Source organism: Salvia splendens, chromosome 19, assembly GCF_004379255.2.
Source record: "Salvia splendens isolate huo1 chromosome 19, SspV2, whole genome shotgun sequence".
NCBI classification, from domain to species: domain Eukaryota; kingdom Viridiplantae; phylum Streptophyta; class Magnoliopsida; order Lamiales; family Lamiaceae; genus Salvia; species Salvia splendens.
In genome coordinates this window covers 24818677-24836185 of record NC_056050.1, presented here as the reverse complement: position 1 = coordinate 24836185, position 17509 = coordinate 24818677, and the positions used below count along the sequence as shown (strand labels likewise).

Here is a 17509-nt window from a genome sequence, read left to right as displayed (position 1 = left end):
CAAAATCATACTAATAATATATTTCACATATTTGACACAAATCAAACCTTTTGACCTCCATTATAAACACATGATTGTTTCACACTTGGGTCTCGACACAAATCGAAGCTTCAACATGATGAAGCAAGGAAACAGAATCAGAGGAACATGTAGTTTCAGTTCGATCAAAACCTACTCCAATTTGAGTCGATTGAGAAGGAATTTGCAAACGCTCAACATCACCTTCCAGCATCTCCAACACCTTATTCATTGATGGGCGATCATCCGGAATCATCAGTATGCACCACAATGCAACTATGGTCATCTTTTTAACAATACTCTTTCCAGTCTTATTCTCATCATCATACTCTGCTTCTTCAATTTCAATATCCCTGCCTTGCTCTAAACAATCATATATCCAGTATGGAAAATATTGGCTAGAATGATCGTTCTTTCCTCTCAAGTCTCTCTTCAAGCCCACCATGTCAATCAACAACATCCCAAAGCTATACACATCAGCCTTGTAAGAAATTGCTCCCATACTTCTATTAATTAGTTCAGGAGCAACATATCCTATAGTTCCTCTAGCTGTAGTCAAGCTTATTGCATTTTTACCTATAGAGCAAAACTTTGCAAGCCCAAAATCAGATATTTTGGGTATAAATTTATCATCGAGGAGTATATTATGCGGCTTGATGTCAAAATGCAGAATCTGAATGTCACAGCCTCGATGCAAATACTCAATCCCACGAGCAACCCCAATTGCAATTTCAAACTTTGTGTCCCAATTCAAGGGTTTCATGTTATCTCTATTGAAAAGATACTTTTCAAGAGAACCATTAGTCATGAAATCAAAGACAAGGGCAAGTTTGGAGCCATGTGCACAATATCCGACTAGTTTGACTACATTGACATGATGTATCCTTCCAATAGTTGCGATTTCATTCATGAAATCCTGCCCTTTTCCTCCCGATTTCCCCAGGAGTTTGACTGCAACATCATTACCACTTCGGAGCTTGCCTTTGTAAACAGAACCATAGCCTCCTTCACCTAGTTTCTCTTGAAAACCTTTAGTCATTTTTTTAATGTCCGAATAGGAGTACCTAATGGGGGCGAGTTTATTGTCACTTTGTAGAAAGGATTCTATATCTTCATGTAAGGAGAGACGCCTTGTTCGGAATTTGTAAATCAAAAACCACATTGCCATAGGGAAAGTGATGATCCTTGATGCACAAATAATGTTGCTGAGGATTAGGGCTGAGAAAAAATGGAATAGGATATCCTCAAATCTTTGCTATGCATACACTTCTAATGACTATAAATATTTATTGAAGTACAAAGTAAATACTGTAAACACAAATGGGATAATCTTTTGCTCGAACGACCTCATCTTAGACGTAAATAATTACTACTAAATACAAAACTATGTGATTTTTATGTCATACTACCGATTACTAAAAAATAAAAATAAAAATAAAACAAAAATAGAATGAGATCTTACCAGGACGTAGATAATTATAAGTCTCTAATTCAACCGCTGCAAGCACAACGAATTAATACATCATATATATGCCAAAATAAAAATATCGATCGATAACGAATGTAACGTGAGGATTCTTACTTTGAATCATGGTGAAAAAGATAGCTGGTGTATAGTATAAGAGCGTTGCTACAGCTGCAAATCCGAAGACGGTGAACACGGGAGGGCTCACCACAGCACATAAAAGACCTGCAATTCATGTTTATTTATTTCACCAATGTTGACTCTTTTATCTTCATTCATATTTCATATCAAAACAAAACAGCTGGAATATTTAATAATGCATAAATAATTAAGTGCGCACCTACAATTATCAGAAGAATCGGGACCATACCTGCAGATTTATGTATTTAATTACACTCACAATTAATCATATCTAAATATGAGATTGAGTGGAAATGAAGTGTACCGTAGAAAAAAGATGCATAAAATTTATCTGCAAACAAAAAAAGCATTAATTAGCATATGAAACAGAAGGCATATAAGTGATCGAAACTCGAGTCTTACTCGTTCGCGCTTTGCACCAAGGGCAGAAGACAAGTTCGAATCCATACAAGAGAGACTGGTGGATTTCAGACAGCGAAACGTTGCCTAAATCCTTAAATTCCGGCCATGAAGTCATCAGTATGAGATGAAGTGTGCACAAATGTGGGACCTCAGATGCATTCGAGTGTCCTATCTTGATGTAAGCATATTTGGGAAGGGTGGATGAGGCACAATGACTAGAAACATCTGTGAAGAGGGAAGAATTCTTCAACGGATTAGGGCAGCTTACAAAATTAATAGGGTTTATAGTGGTGGAAATACTCATTGGAATTATGAAGGGAAGATGATGAGGGTTATGAAGGAAGAAGTGGAAGGGGTTTCTGGAGGTTGTGAAGTTGTAGGCGTATGCAGAAGCGGTTGGGAAAGAGCAGATGTCGTCGTTAGCAACGGAAGCATCAACGAGCCTGATGGTGGAGTTATGGTAGTTGATTGCTTTGACATAGTAGTTTTGAGAGTTGAGAGAGATGTAGGTTACATTGTTTTCGCAGCGAAGCTCAAATCTGCGGTCGCCACAGTTTTTGGGGTCGTCATTGAGGCGGAAAGGGTAGCTGATGTTGGAAAGGATGCCGCAGGCAGAAGGGCTGCACTTTGCATCATAGCATGGAAATAAATGGAGCAGTAAAACAATCAACACATATGAAAATTTCATCATTGTTGATTGATTCAGATTAACACTAAACTCTTTTTAATTTTCTTCAACAAATTAATGGAGTGCACAACCATATTTGCAAACTTGATTAGTTAATGAGGCCATTTTCAATCACTTAATTATTTATTAACTTTAATTAAATATATTTTGAATCAGTCTCCTCATGCTAGGAGGTAAAATTTGAGGTCACTGCCTAGCTTGTCAAGAAGTTATTATTGATTTGTGATGAGTTTGTACATGTAGAGACACAAACTCTATTAATATGAGATGAATAAAACATGTACTGATGTACCAATGCATTCAACTAATATTTTTGATTGACATGTATAGTTTCTTTTGTCCAAATTACAACGATATTTGAAAACTTGACTACTTATTGAATACATTTTGCTTCACTTAATTATTTGTTAACTTTTATTAATTAAATATATTTTGAAAACGTCTTCTCGTGGTCGCGGCATGTAATAGGGAAGGTTCATTCATCACTTATTGTTGAATATCCTATCTCTTTCATTGACTTTGTTTTTTTTGCGTGGGTGTGAAATGTGACTTTATAAGGAATCTTAATTTAATTAATATAATGGTATATGTGGTAAGAAGTGGAATTATAGAATGATTATACTTTCTTCTCTTAAAAATATGAATTTTTAGGATGATTATAAAATTAGTAAAACAAACAAAATTAAAAGCAAAGAAATTCAAGTAGTGTGACTCATGCACACTTTATTAGTGTTATAAAATATAGAAAGTGTTCTAACTTCTAACTTTATGGAATGAACTTAAAATTGTGCATGTATCCTATACTCCCTATACTCCCTCTTTCCCATTGAAGATGACCTACTTTCCTTTTTAATTTGTCCCAACTAAGATGACCCATTACTAAAAATGGAAACTCTTTTTCCTCTATTTTATTCTTTCTTTCTTACTTTACTCTCTCCATTTCACACACAAAATAAAATTGCGTAAATTCCCGTGCCACCCAAGGAAGGGGTCATTTTCCTTGGGACGGAGGGAGTGCATAATTTCTCACGCAGAAAGGTCGTTGCCACATGAAATTTTTAATGGAGTATAATTATATATACCACTCCATTCTTTCCTGAAAATTTGTCACTTATCTCTATTTCCGTCTGTCCCTAAAAATTTATCATATTTCACTTTTATCATTTTTGACAGTAGACCCCATATTCCACTAACTCATTCTCACTTTGTATTAAATCTAGTATATAAAAGTAGGGACCAACATGCCATTAACTTTTTCAACCCGCTTTCTATTACATTTCTTAAAACCGGTGCCCAGTCAACTGGTGGCAAATTAGTAGGGAGTAGGGACGGAGGAACTACTATGATATTCAGGTTTACAATTTACAAATGCAAGATAAATTTTTTCCTAAATTCATTCTACTCCGGTGGAGTTAAACAAGAGTTCAAAGGTCCATTAAGTAGTACTTGGATATTTTTTTTCGTCTCTTTCATTGACATACAGTATTTATTTATTTATTTATTTTCAAAGATAGTGATACAAATATTATTAAAACAAATAATTATATGTCAATTTCTTGCGCGGCATGGTTAGGTGAATAATTGACATTTTACTCTCTTTCGTCAACTGAAGAACCAACTTGGCTAATGGGCTTTGACCCATTTACAAATAAAACTGGAAACCGAAATTATTTTACAGCCCAATGATATTCTACCAATCCAATGAATTCTTATGAGGGCCGAAGCCCAATGTTAACATCACAAATCACAGCCCAAATAAGTAATCTAAACCTAGTTGAGATTACCTGAGTTGTATGGATCATGACGAGTAATGCAGCATTGATTTTTGGATTAGTATAAACGGATTTAGTTAAGTTAATATCAACTTGATAGAGTTAAAATCATATTGAGAAAATTCAATCATAATCCTCCTAGAAAGTGTAGCCCACAACCCTTATATATAGAGGCGTTGGACGCAAAATATATTTTAATTTATTTTAAGTTTTAATCTCTATAGTGGTATTCTGTTTCCAAGATAAAATAATGACAAGATACAATCTAGGATTGAGTTGTAAGATTATTTTAGTCCTAGGGTATTAGCTATGACTAATTATCCCATGATTATCCACCCATCTAGGATTGAGTTGTGGGGTTGAATTTTATGAACCAAACACATTATAAATTTAATCCCGGATACAATCTTGCAAACCGAACACCTAACAATCTTGATTTTTATCTTTGTTTAATTTTAGTTTTTATTTTGGTTTGTCTCACTAACGCTACAAAACGAGCCTGTAGTGTGTGTTGTGTGATAGCTAATTAAATCATGAGTTACAGTATATATAATTCATTGATTCAAAATAATATTCTTGTAAACTTTAATGAGGCATTTTGGCTATTTTCTCATATTCTACAAAATTAATTAGGATAAAAATATACTCCACTTAGCACATGGACTATATATACAGAGATTCTCGGATAACTACAAGAATGTTAAAAAAAGAAACAAAAGTAAAAGTAGAGAGACCCCTAGAACTTTTTTTTTTGCCTAAAATCAAACTAATAAATACACAAATCAAACATTTTAAGCAAAGTAATATTGTTTCACACTTGGCTCTCGACGGAGATCGAAGCATCAACATAATGAAGCAAGGAAACAGAATCAGATGAAAATGTAATTTCCGTTTGATCAAAACCCATTCCAATTTGAGTTTATTGAGAAGGAATCTGCAAACGTTCAATATCATCTTCCAACATCTTCAACACCTTATTCATTGATGGACGATCATCTGGGCTCATCAGTATACACCACAATGCAACTATCGTCATCTTCTTAACAATATCCCCCCGACTATCATTTCCATCATCATACTTCATTTCATTCGATTCTTCAATTTCAATATTCTTACCTTGCTCAAGACAATCATATATCCAGTATGGAAAATACTGGTTAGAATGGACGTTCTTTCCTTTCAAGTCTCGGTTCATGCCCACCATATCAATTAACAACATTCCAAAACTATACACATCAACCTTGTAAGGAACTGCCCCCATACTTTTGTTGATTAATTCCGGAGCAACATACCCTATAGTTCCTCTAGCTGTAGTCAAACTTACAAAATTTTTACATGTATAGCAAAACTTTGCAAGTCCAAAATCAGATATTTTGGGGATAAATTTATCATCGAGGCTTGATGTCGAAACTTTGTTTCCCAACTCAAGGGATTCATATTTTCTCGATTGAAGAGGTGTTTTTCTAGGGAACCATTAGACATGAAATCAAAGACAAGGGCAAGTTTGGAGCCTGATGGGGTACGAACTAAACCCTAATGGCAAGCCCAATAACAGTGACGGCCCATCAGCCCAGAGCCCAAGAAAGAGTATCTGTTCGGCACCAAAGAGTTCGGCACGACCAAAGAGTTCGGACTCAGCCTACAGCTCGGTAAAAGCCGACCAGTCAAGCTCTCCTCTCAGATCGGCAAGAGTTGATCGGTAAAGTCCAGCAGTTCGGTCTCAGCATTCGACCGAACTAGGAGTTAGTGGACTCATGAAAGGCCTCCACGACCTCCGCTATACCCACGATCTATTTAGTGGTATGAAGCAGTTATTGAGCAGTTATTGCTCACCCACGATCTTGTTAGTGGGGCTGCAAACCACGATCTTAGTTCAATGTATAAATAGAACTTAGATCAGATAGAAAAGGGTTAAGCTCTCTAGAGATAAAATCATATAGCAAGGCTGTGTTGTAAGCTGTAATCCCAGATCAAGCAATACAATCTTGCCCTCCCTTCTTCCCGTGGACGTAGATTTACTTCAGTAAATCGAACCACGTAAATTCACCGTGTCGTAATTTATTTTTACGAGCATTTATCATCATCAGAAATTCGCGGAATCATCACTGGCGCCGTCTGTGGGAAACAGAGAACAAAATTTGTGATAAAGCGAATTTTTGATCCATTTTTTCCACCCAAAAAATGCATACCAGATCGCAGAATACCCGTATTCCAGCCCGTGAGAACCAGGAGGAAGCCAATCCATCCCATAGGTCGGGAAAACAGCCTAGGGATAAATCCACCACCAGTTCTCATGGCGAAGGAACAAGCCGCTCCAAAAATCGTCCCACTGAGTCTTCCCAGCAGCCTGATTTGAATGAGGCTGTCAAGCAGTTTTTGGCTGAAAAGCAGGAGGAATTCTTAACCTTCCTGCGAAAAAGCCAAAAGCAGCCGGAGACGAAAACGACGGATTCTCCTTCTCCCTCCGCACAAGAAAGTCACTACCGCAGTAGTGTCGCATCTCCCAGGAGAAAGAATCCTCAACCCCGACATATTCCTGTTCCTCCTCGGTACCGGAATCACAGGAGAACTCAATCTCCTCCATACCGACGAGATATCGGATTCGCCGTGTACGGAGCACTGAAGACTCCGTTCTCGGACGACATCACCCGAACTCCCCTACCACAGAACTACCGAACTCCGTCGATGACTTACGACGGGCTCGTGGACCCTCACGATTTCTTGGGGCGCTATCAATATAACATGGCGAACCAGGGTCTCAACGAGGTCCACATGTGCAAGCTGTTTCCCGAGCTGCTCATCGGGAACGCGAGAAGGTGGTTCGATAGCCTCCCCCAGGGCAGCATCAGATCTTACCGAGATCTAATGGATGCCTTCCACAGGAGGTTCTTTCAGAAAGCGGAAGCCCGAATCACTTCGGCTCAGCTGCTTTCCATTCGTCAAGGTCGCGACGAAAAAATCAGCGACTTTATGACAAGATTCCACAAGGAATGCCTGCAAGTAGACGATCTCAACGATCTGCTTGTCATCTCGGCATTCCAAAATGGAATCTTGCCCGGAGCTCTCTACAGGAAGCTCGTTGAGTGCGGTCCGCAGACAGCTCAGGAAATGTGGGACATTGCGGACCAGTACTCCCGGGCCGATGAGGCAGACCGTCGCAAACGGTCGTTAGACAGCTCATCGACCCGAGGAGACAGAAGGAAGCCCGATCATAGCGATCAGGGGCATCCTCGCCGGACTCCATTTGAAAGAATTCAAAGGGCTCCGGTGCAAGACAGATTGGGACCTCGTCTCAATCCCGAGAAGTCGCCCGCTCAGTTCGTACCGCTGAACAAGCCGAGAGCGGAAATTTTCGAACTGCACTCTGACCTGTTCGAAAAGCCAAAGCGGATGACGAAATCAGCCGCGCGCCGACCCCAGGATAACTACTGCTCCTACCATCAAGACCACGGTCACGATACCGAGGAGTGCAGAAACTTGGCTGCAGGTATCGATGTTCTTGTGAAGGCAGGGACATTGAAAAAATACCGAAGTAAGCAGCCAAAGAAGAATAAAAAGCAGAGTGGTGCGAACTGCGCTCCTCAGGATCCGAAAAGGCAGCCGGATCCCGAAGACGATGACGAGCCGCAATATGATGGAGTAATCCAGACTATTGACGCGCTCCCTGCCGGGAAGACCAAGTCGTCCCTAAAGTCAGAACGCAGAGGCTCCAATCGAGAGGAGCCAACGCATAAAAGGCTGAAGCAGGACGAAGTGATTACGTTCTCGGCTGCTGATCCCGTCCCGGCCATCTCTCCTCACCAAGACGCCATTGTCATCCAAGCCGGAGTGGCAAACAAACTGATCCACAGGGTGTTTGTGGATACAGGAGCGTCGGTTAGCATTCTTTTTAAAGAGTGCTTCGACAAACTAGAAGTGGACCCAGCTCGGCTCAGTCCGGCTCCGCTTCCCCTGAAGAGCTTCACCCAGGAGGACACCCGCCCTGAAGGTATTATCAGCCTTCCGATCACGGTGGGGAAAGCGCCTACTAGCTCCAGTACGATGATTGAGTTTTTCGTGGTGAAAGCTCGGTCCCCGTACAACGTCATCCTGGGAAGAGACTGGCTCAACACAGTTCGGGCCGTTTGCTCCACCTATCACCTCACCATCAAGATCCCTACTAAAGGAGGGATAGCGGTCATCCGAGGTGACCAAAAGAGAGCAAAGGAATGTCTGCAAATTGCGCTTAGAAGTGCCGAGCAGTCAGATCGGCACCACCAAGCATAGCAATCACAGCAGCCGGAGTCAGAGGCGATGACCGAAGTCATACCGGAGCCGAACTCGATGACGGTTCAGCTGTACGAAGACGATCCATCCAGAACGGTTAAGATCGGTTTCGCGGGAACGCCCCTACTTCGGGAAAAAACCATCCAGCTCCTCAAGGAGTATAAAGACGTCTTTGCATGGTCTCCGTTGGACATGACCGGAGTGCCCCCCGAGGTAATCACTCATCGGTTAAATATTGATCCTTCAGTCCGGCCGATAAAACAGAAGCAAAGACTCTTTGCGGCAGAACGAAGTCAAGTCATCCATGACGAAGTCCGTCAATTATTGAAGGCGGATGTGTTATTCGAAGTGAAGTATCCTTCGTGGGTGGCCAATCCTGTCATGATCAAGAAAAAGGAAGGAGGATGGCGGATGTGCATAGATTTCACCGATCTAAATAAGCACTGTCCCAAAGATTGCTATCCCCTTCCGAACATAGATAAAAAAGTAGAAGCTTTGATAGGCTTTGAAATTTTTTGTTTTCTTGATCTGTACAAAGGATACCATCAAGTTTTAATGGATGAGATTGACGCTTCAAAAACGGCCTTCATTACTGATTTCGGCATTTTCGCTTATAAAAAGATGCCATTCGGTTTAAAGAATGCCGGAGCCACTTATCAAAGGATGGTAGACAAGCTTTTTCGGCACCTGATTGGAAGGGAGGTCGAAGTGTATGTTGACGATATAGTCGTCAAAAGCAAAAGCACTTCGGAGTACGAGCACAACCTCAAGTCCACTCTCAACGTGCTCAAGAAAGCCAACCTCAAACTTAATCCCCAAAAGTGCACCTTTTTGGTAGATTCGGGAAAGTTTCTGGGTTGTTGGGTTTCAAAGGACGGACTCAAGGCAAACCCCTCAAAAGTTCAAGTCGTTCAGAACATGGCAATGCCGAAGTCCATACATGACGTGCAAAGGCTAACCGGATGTCTAGCCGCACTGAATCGATTCCTTTCCCAAGCAGCCGAAAAGCAACTGCCGTTCTTCAAGGTGTTGAAAAAGGCACCAAAGTTCGAGTGGGGAGCCGAGCAGAAAAAGGCCTTTGACGAGCTCAAAAGTTATCTAGCCGAGCTTCCTATGCTCTCTGCTCCAGCCGAAGCCGAAGTAATATTCTTATACTTAGCGGCATCGGATCAAACCATCAGCGCGGTGCTTGTACGAGAAGAAGGCCTAAAGCAGCTTCCCATCTACTTTACAAGCCGAGCATTAAGAGGTCCAGAAACAAGGTATCAACCACTGGAAAAGATTGCTCTGGCATTAGTAAATGCAGCAAGGAGACTGCGGCCATACTTCTATGCTCACAAGGTATGCGTCTTAACTGATCTACCACTTCGGCAAGTGTTGACCAAACCAGAAGCATCAGGCAGAATCGCCAAGTGGGCTATAGAGTTGGGAGAGCACACAATTGAATACCTACCTCGGAAAGCCATCAAGGGACAAGCCTTGGCAGATTTTCTTGCAGAAGCAAAGTTCGATCAAGCAATTCCTGTTATTGCCGAACAGAAGAATTCTGCCAATGCCGAACTAGCACAGCCCTTGGAATCCGAAATAGAGCCGCCGGACTGCTGGAGCGGATTCGTAGATGGAGCTTCAAACAAGATGGGAAGTGGAGCTGGTATTTTACTTGTCGCTCCCGACGGACACGAGGTAACCTACTCACTTCGGTTCCTATTCCCCACTACTAATAATGAAGCCGAGTACGAAGCCCTCCTGGCCGGACTCCAGTTAGCGCAAAGTCTGCTCGTCAAATCTCTCAAAGTCCATTGTGATTCACAAGTCATAGTAAATCACATGTTGGGTACAAGTGAAGCTCGTGACGAGAGAATGAAGAAGTATTTGGACAAAGCGCAAAGCATCAGCCGAAGTTTCTCCTATTTTCGGATAATCCGCATTCCCAGAGCGGAAAATAGCCGAGCAGATACCTTAAGTAAGTTGGCCTCAGATCCGAGCTCAAAGGCGGAAGAATTAATGCATCGAAGCATTGATGAAGCCGAGGTACATTCAGTATCCAGCTCGCCGAACTGGATGACGCCGATCTTGCAGTATCTGGATCAAGGACAATTGCCCGAGGATAAGAGAGAAGCTCGGAAGATTACGTGCCGAGCACTTCGGTACGAACTTCATGAAGGAGTCCTCTTTAGAAAGTCTTACCTCCAGCCGTTATTGCGGTGCGTAGGACCAGAAGAGACGGACTACATCCTCAGAGAAGTTCATGAAGGATCGTGCGGTAGCCACATCGGAGCCAGAGCTTTAGCTAAAAAAGTTCTGAGATGGGGATATTATTGGCCAACCATGGTACAAGAGGCAGTGCAGCTCGTCAAGAAGTGTACGAAGTGCCAAATTCATGCAAATGTCCCAAGGATGCCGCAGACCGATCTATACACTATGCAAAGCCCTTGGCCTTTCATGCAATGGGGCATAGACATAGTGGGACCACTTCCTCAAGCTCCCCGGCAAATGAAATTCCTTATCGTTGCCGTGGACTACTTCACGAAGTGGGTGGAGGCTGAACCATTAGCTACGATAACGAGCTCAAAGGCATTGGACTTCGTCTGGAAGAACATAGTGTGCCGATTTGGCATACCCCACATCCTCATATCGGATAATGGGACTCAGTTCACCGACAAGACGTTCAAGAATTGGTGCCAAGAGCTGAACATTCAACAGCGGTTCACTTCGGTCTCCCATCCCCAAGCAAACGGACAAACGGAAGTAACGAACCGGATTCTGGTGAAAGGGTTAAAAGCCCGGTTAGAACAAGCCAAAGGACAATGGGTAGAAAATCTCCCTCAAGTCCTGTGGTCCTACCGAACTACACCCAAAACCTCCAACGGTGAAACCCCGTATAGTCTGGTGTACGGCACTGAAGCCGTAATTCCGGTGGAGATCGGCGTACCCAGTCCCCGAACTCTAAATTTCTCCTCAGAAATGAATGACGACGGACTGAGAGCCGAACTAGATCTCGCCGAAGAAAGAAGAGAATTGGCGTGCATAAAAGCAGCCAAGTATAAGGAGCAAGTAGCCCGGTATTATAACCAAAGGGTGAAAAAGCTTCAATTTCAAGTGGGAGATCTCGTCTTGAGAAACAACGAAGTAAGCCGAGCAGAAAAGCTGGGCAAACTCGAACCCACATGGGAGGGTCCGTATCGGGTGTCAGAAGTCCTCGGCAAAGGGTCTTATAAATTGACTCACATGTCAGGAGAACAAGTACCCCGAACATGGCACGTCTCCAACCTCAAGAAGTTCCACTTGTAAGAGACAAAGTCCGGTCAGTCTGTCTTGTGTCTAGTTCGGTCATAGGGGTACATGTTTTTATTTGTTTGTTTTTACTTGTACCTTTTACTTGTCGTTTTATAAAAAGTTTAAAGTTTTTTTCTTTCGTCTTTTTCATTTTTTTCCCTATGTGTTTTGTCTCTATGTGCTTGTCGTCTCTTACAAATGGTACCAAGGTATATCGTTCTTTAAAGACTGATCCCCTTTTTAGATCGATTATTAAAGACTATTGTGAGTCCAAGCTTCTAAGGAGGATATAAGACCACAATTCAGCTTAACAAGCAGTCCGTCTGAAACGAACTGCAATAAGCCAACGATTGTGAGTCCAAGCTTCCAAGGAGGATACAAGACCGCAATTCAGCTTAACAAGCACTTCGTCTGAAACGAACTGCAATAAGGGAAAGTCCGATCCACGCGATAAACCTCGCCGAATTAGGACGACCAAGTTCGGTCAAAGAAGTTTACCTCATAAGACCGGGGACGACCACGTCTAGTCAAAGAGGTTTACTGCATAAGACCACTTCGGTTAACTGGGAAAGTCCGATCCACGCGATAAAACTCGCCGAATTAGGACAAGGGAAAGTTCGATCCCGGCGACAAAAATCGCCAAATTAGAACACAAAGACGAGTCCGGTCAAAGATGTTTATTTCATCAGACCAAAGACGAGTCCGGTCAAAGATGTTTATTTCATCAGACCAAAGACGAGTCCGGTCAAAGATGTTTATTTCATCAGACCAAAGACGAGTCCGGTTAAAGATGTTTATTTCATCAGACCAAAGACGAGTCCGGTCAAAGATGTTTCTTTCATCAGACCAAAGACGAGTCCGGTCAAAGATGTTTATTTCATCAGACCAAAGACGAGTCCGGTCAAAGAAGTTTACTTCATAAGACCAAGGACCAAGTTCGGTCAAAGAAGTTTACTTCATAAGACCGAGGACAAGTACGATGAAATTTTTTCGCTAAGCTGTAAATACAGTGTTAGAAGCGAAAACAAAATTTCATTTTTCAAATCTTGTTCGGCATACAACTCAGCTACCATACAAAATGGCGTTACGCTATTACAAAGGACTATTCTACTGTCCAGGGTTGCTGAAGTTAAGCCACCTATCTGCAAAATCCTCTGGAAGCCGAGTTCGGTTGTTCCGAGCAGATGAAGAATAAGCAGGTCGACGAGATGCTATCCTCGACCCAACGCCTCTTCCCCGAGCCCGAGAAGTCCTAACACCTCGGCGATGAAGAGTCTCTGCAATAATCATCTGCTGATCTTGCTCGCTCATAGTCACAACTCCTCGGCGAATTTCAGTCCGTCCCTGTCTTGACGATTCCGGTTGCTCCTGAGCCCGTTCTCGTCTTGACGTTTCCGGCTGTTCCGGAGTTCGTTGTTGACTGGAAGTAGGATTTTGAACAAGGGAACCAGAGGCTTGATCTGGAGTGCGAGCATCTGTTGGCACGACATGCCGAAGGAATCTTTCTATGGAGGGGCGCCGAGAAAGAACAATGTCGTACCGAGAAGCCCAGCGCCGTAATGATTTCACAACTTGTTGGCAAGCCGAGCTCTCCAGCGCATTGTTCCTCCGGGGTACATGATATTCCTCCCACAGTTCGTCAACTCGACTCTGAACATCTGATATGGTCAAGCCCCCGCGCACACGGATGTAATCCTCGTACGCAGTCCTCTCAGCAATGGTCGTATTCAGCTCGGCCTCCAGATCCTTCTTATCGGACTCTAAGTCCTTATTATCGGCCTCCAGCTTCACTAAACGAGCCAGAAGCTCGTCATTCTTCGTCTGATCGGCTATAGCTCTTTTCTCAGCTTCGTCTAAAGCCGAAGAGTACAGCCGTTTCCAGTGAAGTAACTCCATCTCCTTGAGTACAAAGCAGCTATGTTAGTTCGGCAGATGTACCGAGCAGATAGTAAAATACTACAGGAATAAAGGCGAGTACGAAAAGCTATACGAAGACAAGTGTAGAGAATTTTTCATTCACAAGGAAAATTTTTTACACTAGGAGGGCTTCAAGGCCATTTTACAAGGAAGAAACTAGACTAAGAGAAGGGAGACGAAATCATACTTCGCCAGCTTCGTCTCCGGCTCCTTGGTCTGGTTCAGCTTCTTTCTCCTGAACTACCTCAGCCCCGGCCTCGTCTCCTGCCGGCCTCGCCTCCGCCTCCTGATCGGCTTCCTTCTCCGGGTGCCCGGCCCGCTCGACTTCGGCCTCCAGCTCCAGCGGCTCGGCCTCACCCTCTCCATTGTAAGTCGAAGCGGGTGAAACGGGTCCCACGGAGGCAAAGATAGCCTCCAGGTTCTCGTCCCGATCAGCTCGACAACTCCGGACTCGGTCTGCAGAAAGCAGGACCGAGGATGAAGCGAGCTCCTCCAGGAGCGGCAGATTCTGAAGCCGAGCTGCTATCTCTCGGCTGTACAGAGGCAGTACGACGTCGGCCCCCTGCTCGCCCTTATCGGCAATTAGCCTTACCAGGCTACCGACAAAGGCCGAGAACTGGCTGCTCAAAAAGAGTTTCTCCGTGTAAACACGGAGAGCATCCCCTTGGGCAACCACGGCAGCAGCATCGCTCCGCTTCGTCTGCTCTCGCTGGATGACGAGCTGGTTTTTGGCAAACTGAGCTTCATCCTGGGCCGAAATCCTAGCAGCTCTGGCCTTCTCAAAGTTAGCCTCAGCCTGTTCGGCCCGATGACAAGCAGCCGCCAACTTCCTCTGCATCTCGGCATAGTCATTGGACGCTTTGGAGAGCTCGACGGCGACGAGCTTGGAGAGCATATCGTTCCTCTGAAAATGAATAAAGAAAAAAGTCAACAAAGGGGCCACAAAAAATACAGGAAAAAAGCAAGGCCAGAAAATCAAGAAGAGAATTCACCTCGGCGAAGTCCGTGGGCCATAAAAACGGCTCACAGATATGTTCCGAAGGAGGCGCCAAGACCACGTCTTTCTCTGGCGCTCTCGGGGGCTTCTGGGCCTTCCCCCTCCCCTTTGCCGAAGTCGACTCCGGCTTCTTCGGATCCGAAGAGGTTTTTTGCCTTTTCGGAGTCCTCTCGGCATCAGGCGCCGAGCTGGTGGTTTTCGGCCTCTCCGGCTCCTTGGACTCCGAAGATTTTCGGGTAGCCTTACTCAGCATGTACACTGCAAAAAAGCAAGAAAGCAAAGTCAGGTTTTCTTCGTTAAAGCAGTAGAGCATAAAGATAAAGAGAAATCCTCACCCTCGGCCTCTTCGTCCGAAGACGAGATGTCGAACACGACGTCGCCCTTGACGAGCTCAGACTCCGGGTATTGTTTCCTAACTATGGGAATCTTGTTGAGCTCGCCATCGAGCTCGTCCAACGGTTCAGGCCGAGGGTGACGGATAACGGACTCCGGCCCTCTCCAGGGAAAACTAGGAGCCGCGGTCCTATCATAGTAGAAGAAGCGATTTTGCCACTTCGGCCACTTCGTTTTACAAAAGGCTCTAAAGGGCTGTAAAGAGATCAAGTAAAACCAAGACCCCTTCCTCTTAAATTGAAAGAATTTAAGGATCGCCTTCAAAGACAAATCCCTTCCTAACCTACGGAGTTCGGCAGCGAAGGCCGACAAGTGCCTCCAAGAGTTCGGAGTCACTTGGCCTAAAGGAAGCTGAAAAAAATCTAGTAAATCTATAAAGGCAGAAGGGAGGGGGAAACGAAGCCCGCATTCTAAGCAGGCCTCGTACACGGTGGCGTACCCCTCCGGCGGGGAGTCAGCCCTATGATCACCGTCAGGTACCACCGCCTTCCCCCCAGGAAAAAAGTATTTTTCGGGTAGGGATATCACAGTATCCTTACTCAAAATACTATGGAAATACTCTACGGTCTTCTCCCCGGACTCTTTCCGGCCAGAAGACCCCTTATCCCCTTTCCTACCGCTACCCGACTCCGAAGAAGAAGAAGACATTTTTCTTACTTTTTGAAGATGAAGAAAGTCTGAAGAAGCTCTTGAAAGCGGAAGAAAATTTCTCGAAAAAGAGAGAGTATAGAAGACGCAACAGCAAAAGTGTTCAAATGAGGAAAAAGGAGCATACTTATCAGATTCGGGAAAGATTTCGAGATCGTTGCGCCGTTTCGAATCCCACCTTTTCAGGATTCAACGGCCGGATTTTACTGTCGCATTTAATGCAGGCACGCGCAAGGCACGTCCCCTGACGTCAGCCTCCCCCTTACCATTATCCAGAATGCCGAAGTGACTCACCTCGCCGAAGTGATTCACTCCGCTTTTCGGGGGGGGTAGTGATGGGGTACGAACTAAACCCTAATGGCAAGCCCAATAACAGTGACGGCCCATCAGCCCAGAGCCCAAGAAAGAGTATCTGTTCGGCACCAAAGAGTTCGGCACGACCAAAGAGTTCGGACTCAGCCTACAGCTCGGTAAAAGCCGACCAGTCAAGCTCTCCTCTCAGATCGGCAAGAGTTGATCGGTAAAGTCCAGCAGTTCGGTCTCAGCATTCGACCGAACTAGGAGTTAGTGGACTCATGAAAGGCCTCCACGACCTCCGCTATACCCACGATCTATTTAGTGGTATGAAGCAGTTATTGAGCAGTTATTGCTCACCCACGATCTTGTTAGTGGGGCTGCAAACCACGATCTTAGTTCAATGTATAAATAGAACTTAGATCAGATAGAAAAGGGTTAAGCTCTCTAGAGATAAAATCATATAGCAAGGCTGTGTTGTAAGCTGTAATCCCAGATCAAGCAATACAATCTTGCCCTCCCTTCTTCCCGTGGACGTAGATTTACTTCAGTAAATCGAACCACGTAAATTCACCGTGTCGTAATTTATTTTTACGAGCATTTATCATCATCAGAAATTCGCGGAATCATCAGAGCCATGTGCACAATATCCAATATGTTTGACAATATTGACATGATGTATCCTTCCAATAGTTGCGATTTCATTCATGAAGTCCTGCTCTTTTCCTCCCGATTTCCCTAGGAGTTTGACTGCAACATCATGGCCACTGCGGAGCTTGCCTTTGTAAACAGAACCGTAACCTCCTTGACCTAGTCTATTTCGAAAACCTTTAGTCATTTTTTTGAAGTCTGAATAGGTATAGCTGATTGGGGCGAGTTTGTTGTCACTTTGTAGAAATGATTCTATATCTTCATGTAAGGAGAGTCGTCTTGTTCGGAATTTGTAAATCAAAAGCCCCGCTGCCAAAGGGAAAAATATGATCCTTGATGCACATATGATGATTAAGATGAGAGCTGGGAAACATAGAAAAAAAAGGTATGAGTAGGAAATAATGATTTTAGTAATGGAACTATGCTATGAAAACTAGATTAAGTAATAAATTATTTATTCAAACCTCAAACTATTGCGTGACTTTATATAAAAAATATCACGCGTCCATTTTTTTCGAACCCCAAAATCATGATGCAAATCATTATTTTAAGTAGTAGAGGAGCAAACAACGTCGTTTTTG

General features: G+C 43.6%; 2 protein-coding genes across 3 annotated transcripts; both read right to left on the bottom strand.

Moving 5' to 3' along the window:
- LOC121778798 (LEAF RUST 10 DISEASE-RESISTANCE LOCUS RECEPTOR-LIKE PROTEIN KINASE-like 2.3) lies at positions 1–2756 on the bottom strand. Of its 2 annotated transcripts, XM_042176195.1 has the most exons (6): positions 2027–2756; positions 1929–1955; positions 1824–1853; positions 1601–1708; positions 1481–1516; positions 1–1236 (listed from the first exon to the last, which is right to left on the bottom strand). In XM_042176195.1, the coding sequence occupies exons 1-6, from the start codon at positions 2715–2717 to the stop codon at positions 80–82; spliced, it is 2049 nt and encodes a 682-aa protein (XP_042032129.1). In that variant the 5' UTR covers positions 2718–2756; the 3' UTR covers positions 1–79. The 2 variants fall into 2 exon arrangements, with proteins under 2 accessions (XP_042032129.1, XP_042032130.1); XM_042176196.1 differs by lacking the exon at positions 1824–1853 and having other exon boundaries at positions 1601–1654.
- A 2649-nt stretch (positions 2757–5405) lies between these two features.
- On the bottom strand, positions 5406–5747 carry LOC121779221 (PR5-like receptor kinase). The gene has a single exon (XM_042176541.1). It carries the CDS (start codon positions 5745–5747, stop codon positions 5406–5408), a length of 342 nt encoding a protein of 113 aa, XP_042032475.1.
- Positions 5748–17509: the final 11762 nt, after the last annotated feature.

Excerpts from the sequence above, each read along its gene's own strand:
- LOC121778798 (XM_042176195.1), bottom strand. The coding sequence starts at position 2,717 with ATGATGAAATTTTCATATGTGTTGATTGTTTTACTGCTCCATTTATTT. Across the intron at positions 1,956-2,026 it reads TTGGTGCAAAGCGCGAACGA|ATAAATTTTATGCATCTTTT; the intron begins GTAAGACTCGAG and ends TTTTGTTTGCAG. Across the intron at positions 1,709-1,823 it reads GATTCTTCTGATAATTGTAG|GTCTTTTATGTGCTGTGGTG; the intron begins GTGCGCACTTAA and ends CATGAATTGCAG.
- LOC121779221 (XM_042176541.1), bottom strand. The coding sequence starts at position 5,747 with ATGGGGGCAGTTCCTTACAAGGTTGATGTGTATAGTTTTGGAATGTTG.